This window comes from Danio rerio, chromosome 25 (assembly GCF_052040795.2).
Source record: "Danio rerio strain M-AB ecotype USA chromosome 25, GRCz13ab, whole genome shotgun sequence".
NCBI classification, from domain to species: Eukaryota; Metazoa; Chordata; class Actinopteri; order Cypriniformes; family Danionidae; genus Danio; species Danio rerio.
In genome coordinates, this window is record NC_141045.1 from 6,585,001 (window position 1) to 6,610,000 (window position 25,000).

The 25,000-nt window shown below is 33.3% G+C and overlaps 1 protein-coding gene across 2 annotated transcripts in view; it reads left to right on the forward strand.

Annotated features, from left to right (window-relative positions):
- The window catches only part of plxnb2b (plexin b2b), a 327,318-nt gene that overhangs the window by 266,285 nt on the left and 36,033 nt on the right, over nt 1–25,000 (forward strand). For both annotated transcript variants that reach the window (NM_001423669.2, NM_001197316.3), the window contains 10 exon segments: nt 1,485–1,641; nt 3,873–3,984; nt 4,415–4,526; nt 7,171–7,272; nt 9,176–9,268; nt 10,701–10,788; nt 13,476–13,639; nt 16,249–16,397; nt 20,093–20,204; nt 23,937–24,073. In NM_001423669.2, the coding sequence (NP_001410598.2) occupies nt 1,485–1,641; nt 3,873–3,984; nt 4,415–4,526; nt 7,171–7,272; nt 9,176–9,268; nt 10,701–10,788; nt 13,476–13,639; nt 16,249–16,397; nt 20,093–20,204; nt 23,937–24,073 (1,226 nt within the window).

Here is a 25,000-nt window from a genome sequence, read left to right on the forward strand (position 1 = left end):
TGAGGAAAATATGTCTCAACAAAATCCCGTTATCACAAGAAAATAGATTTTTATAACATAACTGAGTGACCAAAGCTTAAACGGAGCGCTCACCGGCCCTGCACGCACTGTTTGAATTAACGTGTTAACGGTATAACAAGTAAGATGTGTCATTATTTGTAATTGTAGATGCCATGGTTTCTAAAACAAAATCTGTCAAGTGTTATGTTATCTTCATTCTCATCTTCAGCGCTTTACAATTTTTCGCGGTAGTAGCTCTCTGTCATCCGAAGCCAGAAGGTGCTGAGTGATTGACAGCTGATATTAACCAATCATTCGCGTTCAGTGCTAGAGGAGTGGTGGGCCAATAAGAAGAGCGCAAAGGCGGGGCAAGCATTACGGACTTGGATTTGTTTACTGCAGCAAGTTGACATGACAACTGTTTTAAACCATTCCTGAGCACTGGGTTTCGCTTTTCAAGTGCAGACAAAGAGCTTAGAGATGCATTCTGCGTGAATGTCTCCCGAATCCGCGCATGTGCTAAACATTTTGCAGTAAAAACTGGTCGCACATTACAATTTTAAACACTCGCAGAAATGCTCCCAAATATATTTCAAGGTCGCATAGATAAAATTTTGGGCGCATATGCGACCAAAATGGTCGCAATTTCGAGCCCTGATATATATATATATATATATATATATATATATATATATATATATATATATATATATATATATATATATATATATATATATATATTATGTTGCTTTAACGAAATTGTGAAATGATAATTCTAAAGTTTTTGATACGTCTAAAGTTTTTAGACGTTGAGGTTATCTATAAGCTTGTGTGCTCCAAAACAGTGACAAACGTCGCATTTAGAAGTTTGTCACTTTCGCGTAATTGGATAAACTACTTTTTTTAATGTCCAATAAAATGCTCTCTAGTATCTGATATGCCCCGCCCCCTTCAAGATGCTATTGCTGTATGCACTTAAGCTCAATCACTCTCCCAGGCAGAGATGGGTTTATAACAAAATGCTTTTGGCTGTTTTTTTAACAGGGGGAGGGGCTACTTTTTGTCCCGCCCTGTTTTCATGTTTCAGTTTAAATTACAAAAAAATTGCACATTTCAAAGCACTTCATGAGATCTTTAAATTGTCAAGCTCTTTAAAGAATGCTGATTGGCTGTCAGTGTTTCCGTGAAAAACATTCTAAAAGGGATGCCAGCAATATTGCTCATCTTTGTTTTTGCTAATTTTTTTTTTTTATTGTTCATCATCTGAAAAAAAAATCTGAAAGTGATTTTATAAATATTGTTCCTGTATCAATTTCGTTAACGTTCTGTTTTCATGGTTGAAAAAAAGTGATTTCAGCGATGTTGTTCCTCCGTCGCTTGTTTTTATGGTAGAATTTCAACAATATTGAATTATAGTATTTTTAGGTCTTTTATGTCATATCAGCAGCAATGTGTGAGTAAAGAATTTGTCAAATGTCCCTCAGGTTGAGATAAACGTGCGATCACTGCCCGTCCTCAGAGATTCAGACCGGATTCGCTGCAGTTTCGGCTCTTATAACAGCACTGCCAGGATGGTGGACGGGCGAATCAGCTGCCATTTACCTGAACAGCCCTTCATTCCACCAACACCTCCAAACCAGGGTACGGCACAACATTCCATTCATTTATAAGTGCTGATAATAAACTATTACATTTATATTTCATAGTATTTTTTTTATTTGTCAACATTTAACCATGCATTGCATCAGTGCATTTTATTATATAATTTGTTATTGTCTTGTCCTCACACAAACTTTCAGAAGACTAATAAACAGTTCTAATCCACTTATGCTGCATTCATAATGTTCATGTTTCTTAAGCCCTATTCGGTTGGTATAATTGTTTCTCAGGGGGATGTAAAGGATTTTAGCCATTATCAGGGGTGTAGATGGTGACTTTGTTGTTTTATTTTTCTCTCCAAGCTCCTGTGAAAATCCCTAGCTTAATTACTTACTGTTTTTTGACAGGGTTGTGTCATTTAACTTCTATTAGTTTCTAATAACACTTCTGTAAAGTTTCTATAAAAGATCGATCTAAAAGTCATTTGTAAACTTTTTTGGCCCCTGAAACAGACCAAACTGTTGGTCCCTAGGCCGAACTTTTTTGTAAGTTTCGGTTTCAGTCACCCGCTGCGGTTTTAAAAATACCCATGTTTATGTGGACAGGACCTTAATTTCTGTGTACTCAGCTTATGTTAGCTAGTCAGTAATTAGATATTTATTAGATATTATTAGATATAGCTAGTCAGTAATAGACATTTTTATGATTGTTGTTAGGTTTTATCGTAGAATTAAAAAAAGCTCTAAAAGGGAATTTAGCTATTTTGTTCCACTGTTGTAAATGTTATCGTTAGTTTTAATCTTCAGGGATATTGTTCCTTTGTTTTTGTATTGTTTGTTTTTATCATGGAAAAATGCTCTAAATGCGATGTCAGCCGTTTTGTTCCTTTGTTGTCGTATTGTTAGTTTTTATCGTAAAAAACATAGCTCTACGGGTGATTACGGCGATTTTTTTTGCTTTGTGTTCTTATTGTTAGATTTTATCATAAAAAAATAGCTTTACGGGCGATTACGGCAGTTTTGTTGCTTTTTGTTCTTATTGTAGATTTTATCCTAAAACTTGCTTAATGGGCGATTACGGCAGTTTTGTTGCCCTGGGTTTCATATTGCTAGATTTTATCATAAAAAATAGCTCTATGGGCGATTACGGCAATTTTGTTCCTTTGTGCTCGCATTGCTTGTTTTTATCATTAAAAAAAATGCTCTAAATCCAATTACGGCGATTTTGTTTCTCTGTGTTTTTATAGTTCGTTTTAATGCAGAAAAATAGCTCTAAATGCAATTTCAGAAATTTTTTTCCTTTGTGTTTGTATTGTTAGTTTTTATCATAGAAAAAATAGCTCTAAATGCGATTTCTGTGATTTTGTTCCTTTGTGTTTGCAGTGTTCGTTTTTGATTGTAAAAAAAAAAAAAGCTCTAAATGCGACTTTCATGATTTTGTTCCTTTTTGTTTGCATTGTTGTTTTTTAATCATAGAAAAAATACCTCTAAATGTGGTTTCCACGATTTTGTTCCTTTGTGTTTGCATTGTTCGTTTTTAATCGTGGGGAAAAAACGTTCCACATGCGATTTCAGCGATGTTGTTCCTTTGTGGTTGTATAGTTAGATTTATCGTTGAAAAAATGCTCTAAATGTGATTTCAGCTAATTTGTTTCTCAGTTGTTAATGTTGTCATTAGTTTTATCATAGAAAAAAAAATGTTTAAAATGTTTTCTATTTTATACTATTCATTTTTTTTTATGATTGTATATATGTTGTACAGTACAGTGAGTTTCTTGAAAGGCACTTTAAAATAAAATGTATTATTATTATTATCATCATCATTATTATATTATTATTATTATCATTATTAAAAGTGAGCAGTTGATGAAAACAGAAGAGGCGATTTTAAGTCTCTCTTTCATCACTGCATAATTCAGAAAATACTGCGAGCAGCCAGAAAAAGAATAATAATGTTCATAATAAAAACTTTCAGGATACAGATATAAACAAAGCTGTGAAGTTTAGTGTGTGTGAGAGCTGCTAAAATACAGATGTACGACTCTCTTTGTGAAATCCGCCTTTAAATACAGTACCTAACATTATTTTAATTGAAATCCACAGAAAAATATTAATAAAGTGTGATGAAATAAACGCCTCAAAGTGCCTTTGCATGCTTTCTTGCCATTAGACTGAATAAAAGTCAGTTTCTGCTGCTGTATGTATCTTTAAGGCATCAGTATGCAAATGACCCTTAATCTGACTGGTTAACCTCCTCCTCTTTTTTTTCTCCAGATTTCGTGGCGGTTCCGGTCCACATCTATGTGAATGTTAGCGTGAAAGTGGCGTCCAGCGAATACAAGTTCTACAACTGCGCCGCGGCCATCCAGAAAGCACAAAACACACCGTACGTCTGCTATTATCTGTGTATGTGTGTGCGCTTTATGCTGACACCACTGTGTGTATAATGAATACGAGCATCTGTAACGATGAGGTTTACTCAGAAATTGTAATGCATCACCCAAACTGCGATTGAATTTGCTTCTATAGAGACTTGCTTACGTTGCTCAGGGTTTTTTTTATTTTTTTATTTCCCCTCCAAGAGCAGGAAATTGCTTTCGTTTCTCATTCATTCATCACACATGAAAGTCGATCTCTCATCTTTTTTTTTTCTTTTTTTTTTCCCCTCTCCTTGTGTTTTTTAAGAGCTCGGGGACATTGCTGATGAATGAGTATTATTTGAAGTGCGCTGGGAGTGTGTGTGTTTTTACTGCAAACATTTACACGCTGATGAAAAATGTAAGTGTATCCAAAATAAAAAAAAAATCTGTGCGCAGATGCACCTCGTGTGTGAGCAGCTCTTGGGGATGTCAGTGGAACGTCGCCGCACACACCTGCACGGACCTGAGCGATGCTGAAACCGGAACTAATATCATCAAGCAGAGACAGGTGATGCAGAATGATGCCACTTCCATATGGAGACATGCTGGACTGTATGTGCTGTTCTTTCTCAAATGATGTTTAACAGAGCACGGAATTTTTCACAGTATTTCCTATAATATTTTTTCTTCTGGAGAAAGTCTTGTTTCTTTTATTTCAGCTAGAATAAAATCAGTTTTAATTTTTTTAAAACCATTTTAAGATTAATATTATTAGCCCCCTTAAGCTATATTTTTATTCAGTTTTACCCTAATTTAGCCTTTAAATTGTACATTCTACATTACCTTGTACATTTAGATTGTATGAATATACATTAATCGCATCCAACATAAAGGTTTGTATATAAATATATCTGAAAAATTATATATAAATGTACTATCTAGTAAACATTTTTGTTTAATATAGTTTTGTTTTTATGTATAAGTGTGTATTAAATATACAAAATGAAAATAAATTAATTAAAATAAAAATTATGTGTTTATTTTTTACCGATATGTCACATTAAAAACAAAATTTTAGTTCTGATCATTTTTCTTGCCCTTCATATTTATTTATTGATTTGTTTGTTTATTTATTTATTTTTATACAAATATTTAAATTTCTTTAAGTATTTTTTTAAAAAGGTATACATAAAAAGTAAATAAATTAAGTAAAAAATGTTTACTTATTTATTTTTTATTTATTTCACACATATATTACATTCAAATCAAACTTTTATTATGTATTATAATAAAAGCTATACATTATTGCCCAGAACCTAATATTTATTTATTTATTTATTTATTTTTATACATATAATACCTAATTTCTTTAAGTATTTTAATAAAGCTATACATAATTAAAAATGAATAAATTAATTTTAAAAAAAGCATTTATTTATTTATTTCACACATTTATAACGTTAAAAACAAACTTCTTCTTTGTATTTTAATAAAAGCTATGCATTATTAAAAAACATTTATTTGAAAAAATTTTATATTTTCTATTTTGTTTAAGTATTTTTAATAAAGCTATAAATAACTTAAAAATGAATAAAATAAGCCCAGCTTAATATTTGCTTATTTTTGTGCTTAATATTTGCTTATTTTTTATACATAAATAATATTTAATTTCTTTAAGTGTATTTTTAATAAAGCTATACATAATAAAAATAATAATTAAACAAAATATTTATTTATTAATTTATTTATTTCACACATATATTATATTAAAACAAACTTTTATTTTGGTTGTGATAATTTTTTTTGCCCAGTACCTAATATTTATTTATTTATTTATTTGTTCATTTATTTATTTATGTTTATACGTATACTATTTAAATTTCTTTAAGTATTTTAATAATGCTATACATATTAATAAAATGAATAAAACATTTTTTGTTTGTTTATATATTTCACAGATATATTACATTAAAAACAAACTTTTATTTTGGTTGTGATTATTTGCCTAGCAATGTTCATTTTTGTACATATAATATTTACATTTCCTAATGAATTATTTAAAAATATAGATTTATTTATTTATTTATTTATTTATTTATTTATTTATTTATTTATTTATTTATTTCACCGATATATTACATTAAAAACAAAATTTTATTTTAGTTCTGATAATTTTTTTGCCCAGCACTTAATATATATACATTTCTTTCTTTCTTTTTTTTTTTTAACAAAGCTATACATGATAAAAACATTAAGTAATTAATTATATAATCAATTTATATTTAATTATTTCACAGATATATTACATTAAAACAAACTTTTATTTTGGTTGTGATAACTTTTTTGCCCAGCACTTCATATTTATTTTTTTCATATATATTTTAATTTCTTTAGCTAATCATTTTAATAAAGCTAAAAGGCTGATGTTAGAGACACATTTAAATACGTTCAGTGTTACTTTTAGAGGATCTATGCATTGATATTAATATGGATTTCATGTACTCGGGCAATTAAATACTCATTATTTAAATTACTTTTCAGACAAAGCTATTAGAAAAGTCATTTAAATACAATATTAATGATGTAATTAGTATATCATGACTTTTTCAAAATAGCTGACCCAACACCCATTTCTCCACATATGAAATACTAAGAATAAAATGCTGTAAATATGTCATTTATGAATGCATTTGATCCCATTTCCCTCCAACAGTCCAGTGTTTTTAATAGGAATGAGAGTAAAAAACATAAAACATTCAACAGTACATGTTTTAGCAAAGTCTTACAGACGGAAGAAGCAAAAAAACAAAGCCATTATGTATGTATGAAGTAAACATTTCTGAAAGCATAAAGCTGAATATGGATACCCGGAGCCAGCAGTTTCAGAAATGTCTTTACTCTGAGTGTATTTTGTGATGAAATGGACACAAAGTCGACGTCTTTCCTCAGAAAGTTAAATGCAGAATCAGCAGAAGCACAAACAGAAAAACGCATTGAAAGAAATGTATTATGGGTAATTATGCAATTAGAGAGCGTGGCCAGTGTCAGCGAGGATGTATTAGATCTCAGCTGTAAATAAACATGAGCGTCATCGCGGTTAATGAGTTTTTCAGTTTCAGTGGATGTTCACTGATTAATGATGGGCTGTAAATGAAGAACGACTCAGATTGTGTTGATTAAATGCGAGTTCTCCATCTTCTCTGTGTCTGCAGAATAAAAGCTGCCCGCGCTTCGAGAATCCCGATCCCATCCTCATCCCGGTCGGATATAAAACACGGATCAGTTTCGAAGGCATTAATTTGGACCCGTATAAGGTGAGATTTATGTCCTATAGCAAATGTTATGATTCAATGACTCAAGAGATGCAGCTTAGAAATGAAATTATCTAAAGAAAACATGTTAAAATAAGTACAATTCTATTAAATAATACATTTATTTATAGTGCTTGTTATAAATATTCATAATTTCGGAGATTCAGCACGTTTAGCGATCAGCCTGTCATATTGAGCATAGCAAAGACAGTTGACGTTCCGCCACAAGATGGCGACAGAGACTGCATAATAAGTCCTTATGGGTAGAGAAACTCAGCATATGTTGAATTCATCCTAAAACATTTTAAGCCAATCTTCCTCTCTTGTATGTTGTAGTGCTGTATTTATACCATAATAATCTGCAAGTGTTTGCTTTGCTTTGGCTTTCTCAGGGTTAATTATTGTAATCTCCTGATTGCAATAGAGAAATCCTGGGAAATCTCTGTAGACTGATGGTATATCATGCTCTTATTTATATGAACTTAATTATCAATATATTATATAATTAATTAATTCATATTTTAAAATTATTAAATATTATAATAAATCTAAAAATAACACAATTGTACAGAATAGCAATAAAATGTAATGTTGCATGTTTAATAATATCTGCATATTAACATCCACTGAGAAAAGTTAACTACTTAAAGTAGTTCAGTTTTATTTTATTATACAAATACAAACTTATTCGACAAAACAGTATTGTTTTAATTCATGTAGCAAAATCACACGATGTATATTGTTTTGTATTTAAATAAGTAATCTCTGTTCTTAATATATAATTACAAATATTAAATTATTATTATTTTGATTTTATAAAAATGCACAAAATAAATAAATATATTATTAAAATATTTTTTTCTATTTAAATTGAAATAGGTAATTTTTCCACTTTTAACTATAAATTTAAAAATTACATAGTATATAATTATTAATTGCATTTAATATTAATGATTTTACAAAAACTGGTCAGAATAAATAAATATACTATTAAATTATTACAATTAAAATGTTATTTTAATTTAAATAAAAATAAGTAATCTCTTTACTTTTAACTATATACTGTATAAATACAAATAATATATATTTATTAATTCTATTAAATATTTTAGATTTTTTTAAAAATGTACAGAATAAATCAATATATTATATGATTAAGATTTAACATTTTATTTTGATAATATTTAAATATATAATAATAGAATATTTTATAATAATAGTTCAATTTAACTAGGTAATTTCTTTACTTTTAACTATATACTGTATAATTACAAATGATTTATAATTATTCATTCCATTAACTATTTATGATTTTTCAAAAATAAATCAATATATTCAATTATTAATGTTTTAAATTTTATTGTAACAATAATAGTTAAATGATATAAAATAATATATAATAACATTTAAATTTAACTAGGTAATCTTTTCACTTTTACTATATATTGTATAATTTTAAATAATATATAATTATTAATTAAACATTAAATATTTATGATTTTACCAAAAAAAACTGAGAATAAACAAATATATTATTAAATTATTGATAAATAATTAATAAAATTAACAAACAGATCTTTCAAATTAAGTTTCTTCAAGTTCTTTTATTAGTACAAAGATGCTTCTTTTATATAATCAGGTGGACTAAAGTTAGGCTTAACTTGTTAAATTAACTACATAAGCCGTAACTCAAGGTCACAGCATTATAGTTCAGAAATATCCTTGAATAATTACATTTTGCATTACATTTTTCTCGTTTTCAATATGATAAATGTAATACAAAAATACAGATTTTCCCTTTAATAATTTCTATTTGCATTTGATTCTTTCCATCATTTTCTGTTTTCCTGTTTTGTTGTTGTTGTAGTATTTTTTTCTGATATGAATCATTTTTGTGCTTTTGCAGGGTCGTGATTTCACCATCGGGACCGAGCTGATGAGGGGTGAGGAAGACGTCAACACAGAATCAGGCCCTTTCTACTCTTTCAGCGGATACATGGTGCGTTTCACACACAATTAAAAGGAGAGTTCACCCAAAAATGAACATTAATATACATTACCATGAACATAACCTTAAATAACTTCTTTATTCTGTTGAACACAAAAGATGATATTTTTAAGAAAGTTAGAAAGAAACAGCCATTGACATTGATAGTAAAAAAAAAAAAATTATATGGAGAAGTCAGTGGCTACCGGCTTCCAACATTCTTCAGATTATCTTCTTTTATGTTCAATGGGTAAAAAAATAAAGCAAATTTATACCCTACTTTTTTAACATAGACATGAAAGTGACGTTCCACTTGAATGATCTTCAATGGTTTTTGTCGTTTTAAAGGTGACAGATGTCAGATTGTAGTTCGAAAAGTGAAATAAAACTGCACTATTATCTTTATGAAAATAATCAAACAAATAAATATTTGATTATATTATATTTACAAAACCTATTTAAGCATAAGATTGACCGAAAATCAAAGCTTTGACATTATATTCCATATTTGAAATTGAAAAAGAGCTTTCAGTAAAATCAGTTTAGCTGCAGTACCAAACATACAGTTTCCATTGATGACCATACAAGAACGTACTTACCCCCTATGTTTTAAGGGAATACTAATCTTATTTTGTTCAAACTTTTGACAGTATTTGTAAAATAGTCATCAAATTCTAAAGTATTATGAGATATTTGGTGATATTTTGATTGAATTTATCCTCTTAAAAACAATTTACATGTGGATTGCTGTAGCAAAGTAATGCTTTAACACTCTGGCGAGTATATCCTTGTTTTTAAATGAATAAATAACCATTGCTCAGTATTATCTATCAAAAATCACACACCAGATATTGAAACTGGAAATGTTAAGCTTTGAATTAATATGTAGTTTGTCGTGATTCCTTTAGGTATAGACTAAAATATTATGCTTTAAAAATGTAACCGTAAATGACTCCACAGGTTGTAAATGGACAGTAAATGAGTTTTAATCAAATCCACCTCCTATGTAACCAAAAACACTAAAAACACTGGTTAAATATTTTTTCAGAATTCTTAGACCTGACCAATGATATATAGTTTATCATGATTAGATTAGGATTTAATTGCCAAAAACGGGATGTAAACTTTTGGCAGTGAAGGGGTTAAAAGTGCAAGCTGAGTAAATTATTTTTGATGAACCGGCTCTTTAATTCAGACTTTACCATTTGTGTACTTTAAATCTGTTCATATAAAAACACCTGCCAAGCAATTACCAACAGAAAAGGTCTCTGACCCAAACTGCAGTGTCTGTTTTGGGAGTTTGTGATTCTAGCGCCCCCTGTTGGTGGTTGAGCTCAGAGCTCATTGCCTGCTTTTCTGACTGCCTGTGGCCACAGAGAGGAATATTTGTATCTGAGTTGATGCTTGTGTCCAGATGACTCACTCTGTGCTCCGTCTCTTCCAGTTCTCCTTCGATAAAGCTCACGAAACCAGCGTTCTGTTCCACGTACGGGACAAACACACGGGCAAGAAGATCGACAGCAGCCTTAATGGTAAACAGTCACTCGCCTTAAAGGGACAGTTCACTGAAAGACTTGTATGCTGTGAAGTCCACATGCAATCAAAACTAACCATATTGATTTTGTTAGCTCACACTGCTAGTTTTGTGGTGGTCATCTGCACATGTCACTTGTAATCTTTATTTGAAATCTGAAAATGCCCTTCCTCTTTGTTTTCAGTTCAATTCTCAGATTAGGTCTGTCTCAGGCAGGGGTCACCAATCTCCGTCCTGGAGGGCCAGTGTCACGGCAGGGTTTAGCTTCAACTTGCTTTAACACACCTGCCTGGATGTTTCAAGTATACCCAGTATGACCTTGATTAGCTGGTTCAGGTGTTTTTGATTAGGGTTGGAGCTAAAATCTGCAGGAAACCGGAAATGACTAAATGTAAATGTAAGGTATTGGGTGTGGCTAACATACTTAAACCACACCCCTCCAACTGTCAGTTTTGACAACAGACAGAAATGATAAAAGGAGTCTCTTAGGTCGTAATAACCTTTTTCTTATTTTCGAATAAAATGCCTTCTTTACTACATCCAATCAGCTCGCAGTAAAAAAGCAAGCCACGCCTGCTGTTTTCTTATTTTATATTCCGTTTCTCTTGGAACTGCGTCTCAATACGAAACAAAATAAGTAAACGGTAGCAGCTTCCAGTTCATGCGGACTTTAATATAATGCAAATAATGCCTTTTTGTGTAGTAGGGGAAAAAAACACACATTTAAGTTATTTAAAAAAAATACCATAGGTGCCATCATTATTTTCTATAATGTAATCTGTTGTAAAATGCAACACAACTGGGGATAAAAGATTATTCTTGATTAAATGCATTCAAAAGAAAAGTTTGTTTTGACATTATGTATTTATGTGTATTAGGTATATTTATATTTTTATATATTTATATGTGTTTATATTTATGTACAGTATATGGGATACACAGACATACATAGATACAATTCAATACAAAACAATTTTGTTACATAGATCTTTAAATTTATATATAATTTATGTCATATCTAAATATAAATAAACATTTTCTAAACTATATGCATGCGTGCGTGTGTGCGTGCGTGCATGCGTGCGTGTGTGTGTGTGTTTTAAGAATTATTTGCCACTGTTTATTTTTTTCCCCAATTTCTGTTTAATGAAGAGAAGAATTTCTCTTTTTATAGAATAAAGTGAGAATAAAGTGACATTTAAAGGCTTAACTAGGGTAATTAGGTTAACTAGCCAGGTAAGGGTAATTAGGCAAGTCTATAACGATGGTTTGTTCTGTAGACTATCGAAAAAAATATAGCTTAATGGGGCTAATAATTTTGACCTTAAAATGGTAGACAAAAAAATTCTAAACTGTTTTTATTCTTGCTGAAATAAATCAAATCAGACTTTCTCCAGAAGAAAAAATATTATCAGACATACTGTGAAAATTTCCTTGCTCTGTTAAACATCATTTGGGAAATATTTAAAAAAGAAAAAAAATCTAAGCGGGGCTAATAATTCTGACTTCAACTGTACATAATAAATATACACAGTATACACATATATTTTGTCAAAACAAACCTTTGTTTTGGATTGTTTTGGATGGATTAATCATGATTATTTTTTCTGAATATTTGTAATTACTTGATTTTGGTCTGTGCAGTTTATCAAAATTTAATTACAGTTTCAACGTTTTATCTCGATTAGTTTTTTTTTTTCATAATCATTGGAGGCCAAAATCAAAACCGTAATTAAATTTTGATTAATAAGCATAGCCCTAAATCAGGTAATTACAAATATTCCCAAATATTAAAGTTTTATCTTAATAACACAGTTTAGTTTTTGTCATAGTTAGCTTTCCTTTTAAAACATGTCTGTTTAGTTTTGATCAGTTATTTCAGGTTTACTTTCACTTATTTACACTACAAAAAGTAACGACAACTAAATATTTTGTTACTTTAACTCTTTTAAATCAGCTGATCAGGCTTCAGCCACTTCATTTTGTTTTCATACAAAGGTTAACTTAATATTTTGGATGATATAAGTTGGGATGACTAGAAAAGTTGTCAATATTTGTTTTGCAGTGCAGTTTACTAAGTTAAACTAAATAGTGGTAGCTAGTTTTTTTTGTTTTTTATTTACATATATTTTACATACAGTTGAAGTCAGAATTATTAGCCTCCCTGAATTATTACACCCGTACTATACACACCTGTATATTTTTTTCCCAATTTCTGTTTATCGGGGAGAAGATTTTCAACACATTTCTAATTATAATAGTTTTAATAACTCATCTCTAATAACTGATTTATTTTATCTTGGCCATGATGGCAGTAAATAATATTTGACTAGATATTATTCAGGATACAAGTATTCAGCTTAAAGTGACAATCAAAAATAAATATTGCTTAAAGAGGCTAATAATATTGACCTTAAAATGGTTTAAAAAACTTAAAAACTGCTTTTCTTCTAGCTAAAATAAAAACAAATAAGATTTTCTCCAGAAGAAAAACTGTTATAGGAAATACTGTGAAAAATTTCTTGCTCTGTTCAACATAATTTAAGAAATATTTGAAAAAGGAACAAAAATTCACAGGAGGGTGAATAATTTTGACTTCAACTGTATATATGACGCATATAGAGTAACAAAAACATTCCTCGGTCTGGTTTTGACAGTGTTTGTTGTCTCTCGGCTGTGTTTCAGTGACTCTCTACAACTGTTCTCTGGGTCGTGAAGACTGCAGCTTGTGTAAAAACGCAGACCCCAAATACCAGTGTGTGTGGTGCCGTCAGACCAGTGCGTGTGTGTACGAGCAGCTCTGTGCCTCCAGAGAGTCCGTCGAGTGTCCCGACCCGCAGATCACAGACGTGAGTCTCTCAATACACCAACGCTCAAAACACACCTCACAAACGTCAGACCGAGACCTTTCACATTTTTACTGAACACACGAGAGTACAAGTCAATAGAAAGATCCGGTCTGTTCAGGTGACTGACAGGAGTACGGAAAACATTTATTTAATTTGCTGTTTCCCAGTACTGGGTTGCGGCTGGAAAGGCATCCGCTGTGTAAAACATATGCTGTAATAGTTGACGGTTCATTCCGCTGTGATGACCACAGATAAATAAGGGATTGAGCCGAAGGAAAATGAATGAATGTTGTTTCCCATATGTAAATCTGAGACATGGAAATATATGCAAGTTACATAAATAGCATAGAATTTCATATTTGGATTTCACATATTAAAAAAAAATTCAAATATGCAACATTTTTTTTTTCAAAATATTGCAAAAATTGCAGTTTATAACCATTGAAATAACATATGTATATTTATTCATTTGTTTTCCTTCGGCTTAGTCCCTTTATTCATCAGGGATTGCCACAGGAGAATGAACCGCCAACTATTCTAGCATATGTTTTACACAGCGAATGCCCTTCCAGCTGCAACCCAGTACAGGGAAACACCCATACACACTTATTCACACACATACACTACGGCCAATATCTTTCATTTATTTTCTGTTCGGTTTAGTCCCTTTAATAACCAGTGGGTCACCACAGCGGAATGAACCACCAACTTATCTAGCATCTGTTTTATGCAGCAGATGCCCTTCCAGCTGCAACTTATCACTGGGAAACACCCATACACTTTCATTCACACGCATACACTACGGACAATTTCATTCATTGATTTTCAGTTCGGCTTAGTCCTTTTATTAATCTGGGGTCGCCACAGCGGAATGAACCGCCAACTATTTCAACATATGTTTTACACAGCGAATGCCCTTCCAGCTGCAAACCATCACTTGAAAACACTTTCATTCACACACATACTCTACAGACTATTTAGCTTACTCAATTCACCTACAGCGCTTGTCTTTGGACTTGTGGTGGAAACCGGAGCACCCGGAGGGAACCCACGCCAACACTGGGAGAACATGCAAACTCTACACAGAAATGCCAACTGACACAACCGGGACTCGAATCGTCAGCCTTCTTGCTGTGAAGTGACAGTGCTAAACACTGAGCCACCGTGTTGCCCATAATCAAATATGTATGTCCACATAAATTCATGTATGGTCGTATATATGAAGACGTATATGAAATTATACCTAATATATGTAAATGTTTGTAATTCCAATTGAATGGGAAAAAATTGTATATGTAAATGACTAGTTTGCAATATTTTGAAATATACACCACCTGACAAAAAATTTGTCGTCAATCCCAGTTGTAAGAGCAACTCATAATAACTTGACTTCTAGTTGATCATTTGGAAAAGTGGCAGAAGGTCGATTTTTCGGATGAATCATCTGTTGAACATCCCAATCACCAAAAATACTGCAGAAGACCTACTGGAACCCGCATGCACCCAAGATTCTCACAGAAATAAGTTTGGTGAATGTAAAATCATGGTTTGGGTTTACATTCAGTATGGGGGCGTGTGAGAGATCTGCAGAGCGGATGATCAACATCAACAGCCTGAGGTATCAAGACGTGTGCTGCCCATTACATTACAAACCACAGGGGAGGGTTATTCATCAGCAGCAAGGTGCTCCAGGATTGGCCAGCCCAGTTACCAGTGTAGTGGCAATTTTCTTTAAAGAGGATCTCTCAGTGGTCAAGAAACAAAGTCTTACCCGGGATGTCTTTTCAAAGTTTTATTCTTTATAAAGAAGATCACAATCATACAGCAACAGAGTGAGACACTGAAGCAAAATGTGTTCACCCTTTTATCTAGTTTTTACTGCTTACGAAGTCAAATCCTAATAAGGCCTAATCTGCATGTGCGTCAGGTGTTTTTCGCTGTTTCTGCTATATGTCCTAACAACCATACATCTTTCTTAAGTAACCATAAATTTCAGTGATGTGGACCCTTAAAGTTAACCCTCACATAGCCATTTAGGGAAATCCTTAGGATAAAGACAAAGACCAAAAAAGTACCTAGAGGAAGATGGTTGTACACAGGAAATGCACACATAGGTTTTATGGCGAACACATGGTGAACACAGATACCACACGTCTAAAAATGAGTCTTAAACAAGTTTCCACTATATAAAGGTCATCTAAAAATGAATTTCCATTATTGAGCATGTTGGGGGGTGATATATAGGAGGAGGCTCTGAAGATGAATTCAAAGAGATTCAAGTTGCAGACACTGTACAAAAAATGCTGGGTTCCACACAATTGATTTGTGGACACCTTAATAAGTGGATTGAACATAAAAACAGTTAAGTTGTCCTCCCCAAAAAACTCAAGAATTGAGTCAGCTTATTATATTATGAGTAAGTAGTTGAACAAACAGTAAACAACATTTTGATGATATTTTTCTATATATGAGAAATCCAAGTCTGAACTTGTATGTCATTTATGTAATTTGCATACATCGCCATATATCATATTTCTGTATGCTTTTAGTGCAATGTGTTGTCTTTACGGATGCTTCCATTGAAAGGATCTTGCTGGAATGTGTTTCAGATCACACCGAGATTCGGGCCCCTGAAGGGAGGAATCGCCGTCACTATTAAAGGCTCAAATTTGGGCATTCAGAAAGACGACATTAAAAACATCACAGTGGCCGGAGTCAACTGCAGACACCTGCGGGAGCGATATTCCGTCTCAACCAGGTAATCCAATTGACTGAGAGCCTCCTTTAATTTTAATTGTGACAATTCGGTGACTGTCGATTTAAATTCAAATAAGATTGTTCAAAAGAGGGCGGAGCTACTAATGCCTGTGTGTCAGCATAGTGGCAGATTCAAAAACAGGTCTAACTTTCTATGCTAATGAGGGAGATATGGTCACTAGTGGGCGGGGCTTTCACCCTCTGATGACACGTACAAAGGGAGAATGTCAATTAAAGTGTTTCTGCAGCCTGTTTTTATCAAGTGTGATTACAACAAATCAAATTGATCAATTTTGACCATTAGCAGCTGGTTATATTCACACACTTTCACCACACAACTGTGTTTAAACCCCTAATAAAAGGGATTTTTGCATAATAGGTCCCCTTGTGAGGTAAACGAACAGCAGATTTTCATTTCAGACTGAACCATCTCTTTAACGAACCCCAAACCCTCATTCATTACACTCCTGTCCAATAAAACTGATCTTCTGTCCTTATAGTCTGCACATCAGCCTCCTCGGAGCTGCTTTACCATTCTATAAATGATCTCCGAGCTCAAAAGACATTGCGCATTTTAGTGAAAATGAATTGGATTCGTGCATTTTAGCGAAACGAATTGGATTCCCACATTTTTCCGTAAAATAATTGGATTTGCGAAAACAAATTGGATTAGCGCAATTTAGCGAAAACAAATTGGATTTACGTATTTTAGTGAAAACTAAATGGATTCCCACATTTCTCCATAAAATAATTGCATTTGTGCATTTTAGTGAAAACGAATTGGATTCCCACATTTTTTCGTAAACTAATTGGATTTGCGAAAACAAATTGGATTAGCGCCATTTAGTAAAAACAAATTAGATTTGCATATTTTAGTGAAAACTAATTGGATTCCCACATTTTTCCATAAAATAATTGGATTTGCGCATTTTAGTGAAAACGAATTGGATTTGCGCAATTTAGCGTAAACTAATTGGATTCGTGCATTTTAGCGAAAACAAATTGGATTCGTGCATTTTAGCGAAAACAAATTGGATTCCCACATTTTTCCGTAAACTTATTGGATTTGCGCATTTTAGCGAAAACGAATTGGATTCCCACATTTTTCTGTAAACTAATTGAATTTGCGCATTTTAGTGAAAACGAATTGGATTCCCACATTTTTCCGTAAACTAATTGGATTTGCGCAATTTAGCGAAAACAAATTGGATTTGCACATATTAGCAAAAGAAAATTGGATTTTTGCATTTTGGCGGAAACTAATTGGATTTGCGCATTTTAGTGAAACCCATTTTAGTGGAAACAAATTAATTAATTGAATTAGAAAATTGATTTTAGTTTTTCTTTTAAAACACGTCTATGTAGTTTTTATCACTTTTACTTGTTAACACTAAAAAAAGACAAAAAGTAATGACAACTAAATCTGTTATGCTACTTTAACTCATTAAAATCAATTATCACCAATGGTTCACCACTACCCTTGTAAAAGTGATTTTTGCACAATAGGTGCCCTTTAAAAACAGTAGTGAAGTAAAAACACAAGTAAACGAACAGCAGATTTTCATTTCAGACTAAACCGTTTCTTTAACAAACCCTAAACCCTCATTCATTACACTCGTGTCCAATAAAACCGATCTTCTGTCCTCATAATCTGCGCATCAGCCTCCTCGGAGCTGCTTTACCATTCTGCAACCGATCTCCGAGCTCAAAAGACGCTTTCCAAAGCTGTTAGCAGGCAGACAAACACTCGCTGAAGCTGAACGCAGATAACGGCTGATGGAGAATCACTGACGCAGCCAAGCCTGACACCCCGGCCTGCGAAGAAAAAAACACACGCCAGCGTACAAATCTAGCCTTGTTCTACAAGAGCCAGAAAGCACAGGCCGACTGGAATGCGCTTTAATATTTAACGCGCATTACTGAGCCTCCGGCGCAACATCTGAAGACATTATTTGGATCATTCTTGGGGGCATTTTTTTTACACGTTCGAATTCCGACTAATTATTTTTTAATCAAGCCTCGAATGAACCAGATTTCTTAAAACGGGACGATCTCTGGAAAATCAGGCCATTGGGTAGCAGAGAGATCTGAACATTCAATTCATTCAATAGGATGACTTTATGAAGATGTATAATCAGAGTTGTAAAGTATTTATTCATAAATTAAAAATCTTTTTAGATATACATCTCACTTAATTTACTTTTATTTTCATGATTCAGATGATCATTTAACCATTTCGTATGTATTGCTAATTATAAACTCTGCTTGTATTTATTAATAATAAATACAGTTGAAGTCAAAATTATTCGCCCCACTGTTTATTTTTTTCCCCAATTTTTGTTTAACGGAGAGAAGATGTTTTTTCAACACATTTCTAAACATAATAGTTGTAATAACTCATTTCTAATAACTGATTTATTTTATATTTGCCATTATGACAGTAAATCATATTTGACTAGATATTTTCCAAGACACTTCTAGACAGCTTAAAGTGACATTTAAAGGCTTAACTAGGGTAATTAGGTTAACTAGACAGGTTAGGGTAATTAGGCAAGTTATTGTATAACAATGGTTTGTTCTGTAGACTATTTAAAAAAATATAGCTTAAAAGGGGCTAATAATATTGACCTTAAAAAAAGAAAATAAATAAATATATATATATATATATATATATATATATATATATATATATATATATATATATATATATATATATATATATATATTTTATTTTTTTTTTTATTTTATTTATTTATTATTTATCTATTTATTTATTTATTTATTTATTTATTTAAAACTAATTTTATTCTAGCTGAATTAAAACAAATAAGACTTTCTCCAGAGGAAAAAATATTATCAGACAAAATTTCCTTGCTCTGTTAAACATCTTTTGGGAAATATTTAAAAAAGAGAAAAAAAATTTTAAAGAGGGACTAATAATTCTGACTTCAACAGTATATATGCAAATTACGTCATATTTTAGTTACCAAATACATTTTTTTCAAATAGGTTTCTTCAATAGTTAAACATTTTTGTTTATATTATGTTATATAATTTAATAATTGTATTTTATTTTGATTATTTAGATGAATAAATCTTTTTAGATATATATCTGTCTAATTTTACTTTTATTTTTATAATTAGCATTATCATTAAACCATTGTGTATGTATTATAAATTCTAAGATCAGCTTATTTATTATTTATATATGCAAATGACATCGTATTTTAGTTACCAAATTCTTTATTTTCAAATCAGTTTTTTCAATTATTAATTAAACACTTTTATTTCGAATATATATATATATATATATATATATATATATATATATATATATATATATATATATATATATATATATATATATATATGTAAACATGCTATATAATTTGACAATTGTAATCTGTCTCTGAGATATATATATATATAATTTTTATTATTAACATTTTCATTAAGCCATATGTATTATTATTATATATTATATACATTGTATATATATTATTATAAACTTGCTTGTATTTATTGTAATAATATAAATATATATTATATTTGCCCTGAAAGAAAGAAAGAAAGAAAGAAAGAAAGAAAGAAAGAAAGAAAGAAAGACTGCTTATACTAATCTGTGTGTTATTTGCCATGGTAATGTTATTACCATATATATATTATAACTTGTGTGTGTGGTGTTGTGTGTGTCAGTGTGATTTGTGAAATCGGGCCGGCGAGCTTGCGTAAAAGTGGAGTGGTGGAGATCGAGGTGGGCAGAGGAAGGAAAGGCGTGTCCTCAAAAACGGTCCAGTTCACATACAGGGTGAGTCCCTCATTACCCAGCATGCACTGCACACACATACTAACTCAGTGGAAATGAGTGTGTGTGTGCCTGTTCATATAATGTGTGTCAGGCCATATAATAAGAAGTTTTTACAGTATAAAATATGTGTGCCTATGGAAAGTCCTCATAAATCCCAAAAACCCACCTGAGTGTGTTTGTGTGTGTGAGAGTGTGCATGTGTGTGTGTGGACAAGCCGTCAGGGTATGCCTGCAGGAGCGACTGATGCAATAAACCCCGATGGAGAATCACTGCTGACCACACACACACACACACACACACACACACACACACACACACACACACACACACACATTTCATCATATTATGTAATCATTACAATAAGATGGTAATACAGAGGGTTGCCTGTCTTCGCTGGCTATTTCCAGCTCTGTTCCACATCTTTACTAAAACATTACAATTAATAACATGTATTACAAATAATTATAATATTGATCTACATTTATTTCTATTGTACGGTGTGTAGTTTAGTCTATGTATGTGTGTTTTATTTATGTAAAATCATTTATTTTAAATTATTAAATTAATTGATTTTAAATTAATAATAATGACTTATAATGTGTGCATTATATATTGTTTAATACTATGTAAATTGTATTATATTATAATATGTAATATAGCGTAATTAATTCATATGATAATAAAAATTAATTAATGAATTTACTTATTTATTATTTATTTATTTTTCATTTATTTTATTTAAATGGTTAAGGAAAAAAAAGAAATGAAAATACACCAAAAAAATGCTCGGTAAAAAATATTTTTAAAAGTGCAGTATCTAAGTTTGATATCCAGTGGTTGAACTAGGTATTGCACAGCTGGTTCAAAACACTTCCAAGCGCAGGTTGCCAGATTGACGACACCAACAGGAGTGTGCCTGACTGTCAAGCCTAAAGGCTGATTGAAGTCATTCATTCATTCATTCATTCATTTTCTTGTCGGCTGACTCCCTTTATCAATCCGGAGTCGCAACAGCGGACTTATCCAACCCAATTGTAATTGCAACCCATCCCTGGGAAACATCCACACACACATTCACACACTACGCACAATTTATCCTACCCAATTGACCTGTACTGCCTGTCTTTGGACTGTGGGGGAAACCGGAGCACCCGGAGGAAACCCACGTGAATGCAGGGAAAACATGCAAACTCCACACAGAAACGCCAGCTGAGCCGAGGCTCGAACCAGCGACCCAGCGACCTTCTTGCTGTGAGGCGACCGCACTACCTACTGCGTGATTTAAGTCATGTTGTAAATAAAAGCAACGACACGATTGAAGGAATATTTTTCATATTTAGGTTCACACCTGTCAATCGATTCATTTGTTCGGAATCGAGAATTAAATTTGTTACAGTGTTGCTCTTTGTTCTTGGTGCGGTTCGCTTTCACATGGTAAAGTTTCTAAATGGACCAAAATAGCTAAAACAAGTCATGTGTGAGTTACCTCTCCTTAAATTAGTCAGAGTTTAATGGTTTATTTTGCTGTCCTGCATCCTTATTTTAATTCATGGCAATTGGCAATAAGACATAATAAGCGGAAAGCTGCGCTTTAATTTTGAATGATGACGCCCACAGACATCGTCAGCAGATATAAATCAGAGGTAAGACTCTCTCATGCGTAGCCCTTGGCTAGACTGCAGTTCAGTCAATGTTCCTAATGGATAAACAGCTCTTGTTAATATTTCAGCATGCTTTCACTTTTGTATTTAACATGAAACGCACATTTACCGGTAGGAATGACACCCCGCCCTACTCATCATTCTCCCTTCATATAGCCGTATGCCTATTACATATCCATAATACACTGTGATTTAGCCGCACTCGGATGGTTTTGCTTTCTCACTACAATCGATCCGCTCCAGAGTTTGTTTCAGTCGTGCCAAGACCACCTCATTCAGGTGATCTCTGACCGATTGATTTGGCGCCGATCCGAGCGCGATTGCTGGATTCACATATGCCAAACGAACCGCGCTAACTGGGCAAACGAGACAGGTACTGAAACAAAAGTCAAGGTGTGAAAGCACCCTCAGAAACGGCTTCTATTTCTTGCAGCTGAACGACAGAATAAACTGACAATGATCTCCTCAGGTACACTTCATGTGCTTTATTCAGTGTTTAATGCTAAGAATGTGAGTTTGAATGTCGTTTTACATGATATTAACTGCCATACCACTGAAACCGGCAGCAGATAGCTCACCTCAGATCTGGAAAATAAAATAAACCATTTGAAATTGAACTATAGAACTGCGACTCAGTGATTCAGCATCTACAATTAATAATGCTAAAGATGTTTAATATGTATTAATTAGATTATGAACCTTACCATATGTTTGGAGTGAAGTGAGTGCGCTATTCTGTGCTTCTGAATGGCTTTAAATTTCTGTCGTGTTTCATCTGGTGCAAACAGCCAAATTGCTTATCACTGCAAATCTCATCACGTAGCGTGTTGTAAGGACAAGGGGTTATAATGTAATCTGCTAACCTAATGGTTACGTTCAAAATATTTATATTATTATTATCTGCGTCTCATTTCGGAGTCTGCTACTGTCCACCAGAGGTTGCATTTCAGTCACGGACGCATGCTTTGAGAGCCTTCCTGACAGAATGAAAGAAATATGCTGTTTTCCACTAAGGCAACCTTGGGTGCTTATATATACTTGAACTGGCAGTGGGCGGGTTAAACGACCAAAACAAAGACAGCCATTCTGGCAAGTAACGTACATTATTAAAGCAGTACTTCAGCATTGTTTTAAAGATAAACAAGAATGTTCACTGAGCCTTAAATATCTGCAAACATATTATGTTATTATTATGCTTTAGAAGAGTCAAAAACATACATACCGCACCTTTAATGTGATTTGTATGATTTAGTATGATTTGATTATTTCAACATTTGAGTTAATTATAATATAACTGTTTAAAAGCTTAAAATTTAATAAATAACAGTCAATTGTTTTCTGTCCACATTAGAAAAACGTATACCAAGTCTAATAAAGGTTGACATAAATATAAAGTAGGGCGAAGCAGTGGCGTAGTCGGTAATGCTGTCGCCTCACAGCAAGAAGGTCTCCGGGTGCTCCAGTTTCCCCCACAGTCCAAAGACATGCGGTACAGGTGAATTGGGTAGGCTAAATTGTCCCTAGTGTATGAGTGTGTGTGTGAATGAGTGTGTTGATGTTTCCCAGAGATGAGTTGCGGCTGGAAGGGCATCAGCTGCGTAAAAACTTGCTGGATAAGTTGGCGGTTCATTTCGCTGTGGCGACCCTGGTTTAATAAAGGGACTAAGCCGACAAGAAAATGAATAAATAAATATAAAGTAAGAAGAGCAAGTTCGCTGGTTCGAGCCTGGACTGGGTCAGTTGGAATTTCTATGTGGAGTTTGCATATTCTCCCCGTGTTGTGTGGGTTTCCTCCGGGTGCTCCGGTTTCCCCCACAGTCCAAACACATGTAATATGGAAGAATTGGAGAAACTAAATTGGCCGAGTGGTATGTGTGTGTGTGTGAATGAGTGTGTATGGGTGTTTCCCAGTAGTGGGTTTCAGCTAGCAGGGCATCCGCTGCATAAAACATATGCCTCATCCCGCTGTGGCGACCTCTGAAATAGAGACAAAACCAAAAGAAAAAGAAATGAAGAGCAGGAGTTGTCATCGTTGATTGTTGATGATGTGTGTGATGTTTGCGTCTGCAGGATCCTGTTCCTCTCAGTGTGTTTCCTAATCGAGGTCCTAAGGCTGGAGGAACCGTCCTCACTATTACTGGACAAGACCTGAACACGGCTTCAAAAGAAGACCTGCTCATCCTGGTGGGAGACGTGCCCTGCCAAGTGTGAGTACATCATGGGGGAAAAACACAACACACACTCTGACTGCAGGCTAAAACAAGCATCTGTCAGTCTGGAGATTCTGGGCTTTTCATTGTGTGTGTTTTTAAATCTAATGTAAAGAAATATTAAAACAACACTTTGAAGTGTTTCTTTTGTAGCACTTTACCCATTCGTGTCTGTCGATTTCAATTACAGCTCATATTTGTAAAGGCTGCTTTCTCCAAATGAGTTCACTGAGTCTTAGGGTGCTTTCACACCTGTGAATCGATTCAGTTGTTCCGAAAAAGAGATTACAAATGTTACATTGTTCCTCTTTGCTATTGGTGCGGTTCGCTTTCACATTGCAAAGTTTCTAATCGGACCAAAAGAGCTAAAACAAGTCACGTGCGAGTAAACTCTCCTCACATTGGTCAGAGTTTTAGGGTTTATTTTGCAGCGTCCCGCTCAGCTGTCAGGAGAGGTGGTGGTTTGGTGGTGATTGACAGGGTGCGCGCGCGCGACGTGTCTGAGGTGAGATGCGGTGGGGAGGGGTGAGAAGGGTGCGCGACGATGCCTATTTGAGGACCGTGAGGGAGACGCGAGATTACCTCGAGATCGACACTCGTTTGCAGGCATCCGGAGACTCACGAAACTTCCCACCATACTCATAATTCTCTCTTCATATAGCCGTATGCCTATTACATATCCATAAAACACTGTGATATAACCGCGCTCGGATCGGATCACTTTCTCCCTGCAATCGAACCGCTCCAGGGTTCGTTTCAATCGAGCCGAGACCACCTCATTCAGGCGATCTCGGAGCGATTACTTTGGCGTGGAACAGAACGCGATTGCCCTGTTCACATATGCCAAACGAACCGCGCTAACTGGGCAAACGAGATGGGTTCCGAAACAAAAGTGTAGATGTGAAAGCACCCTTAAATCTCCAC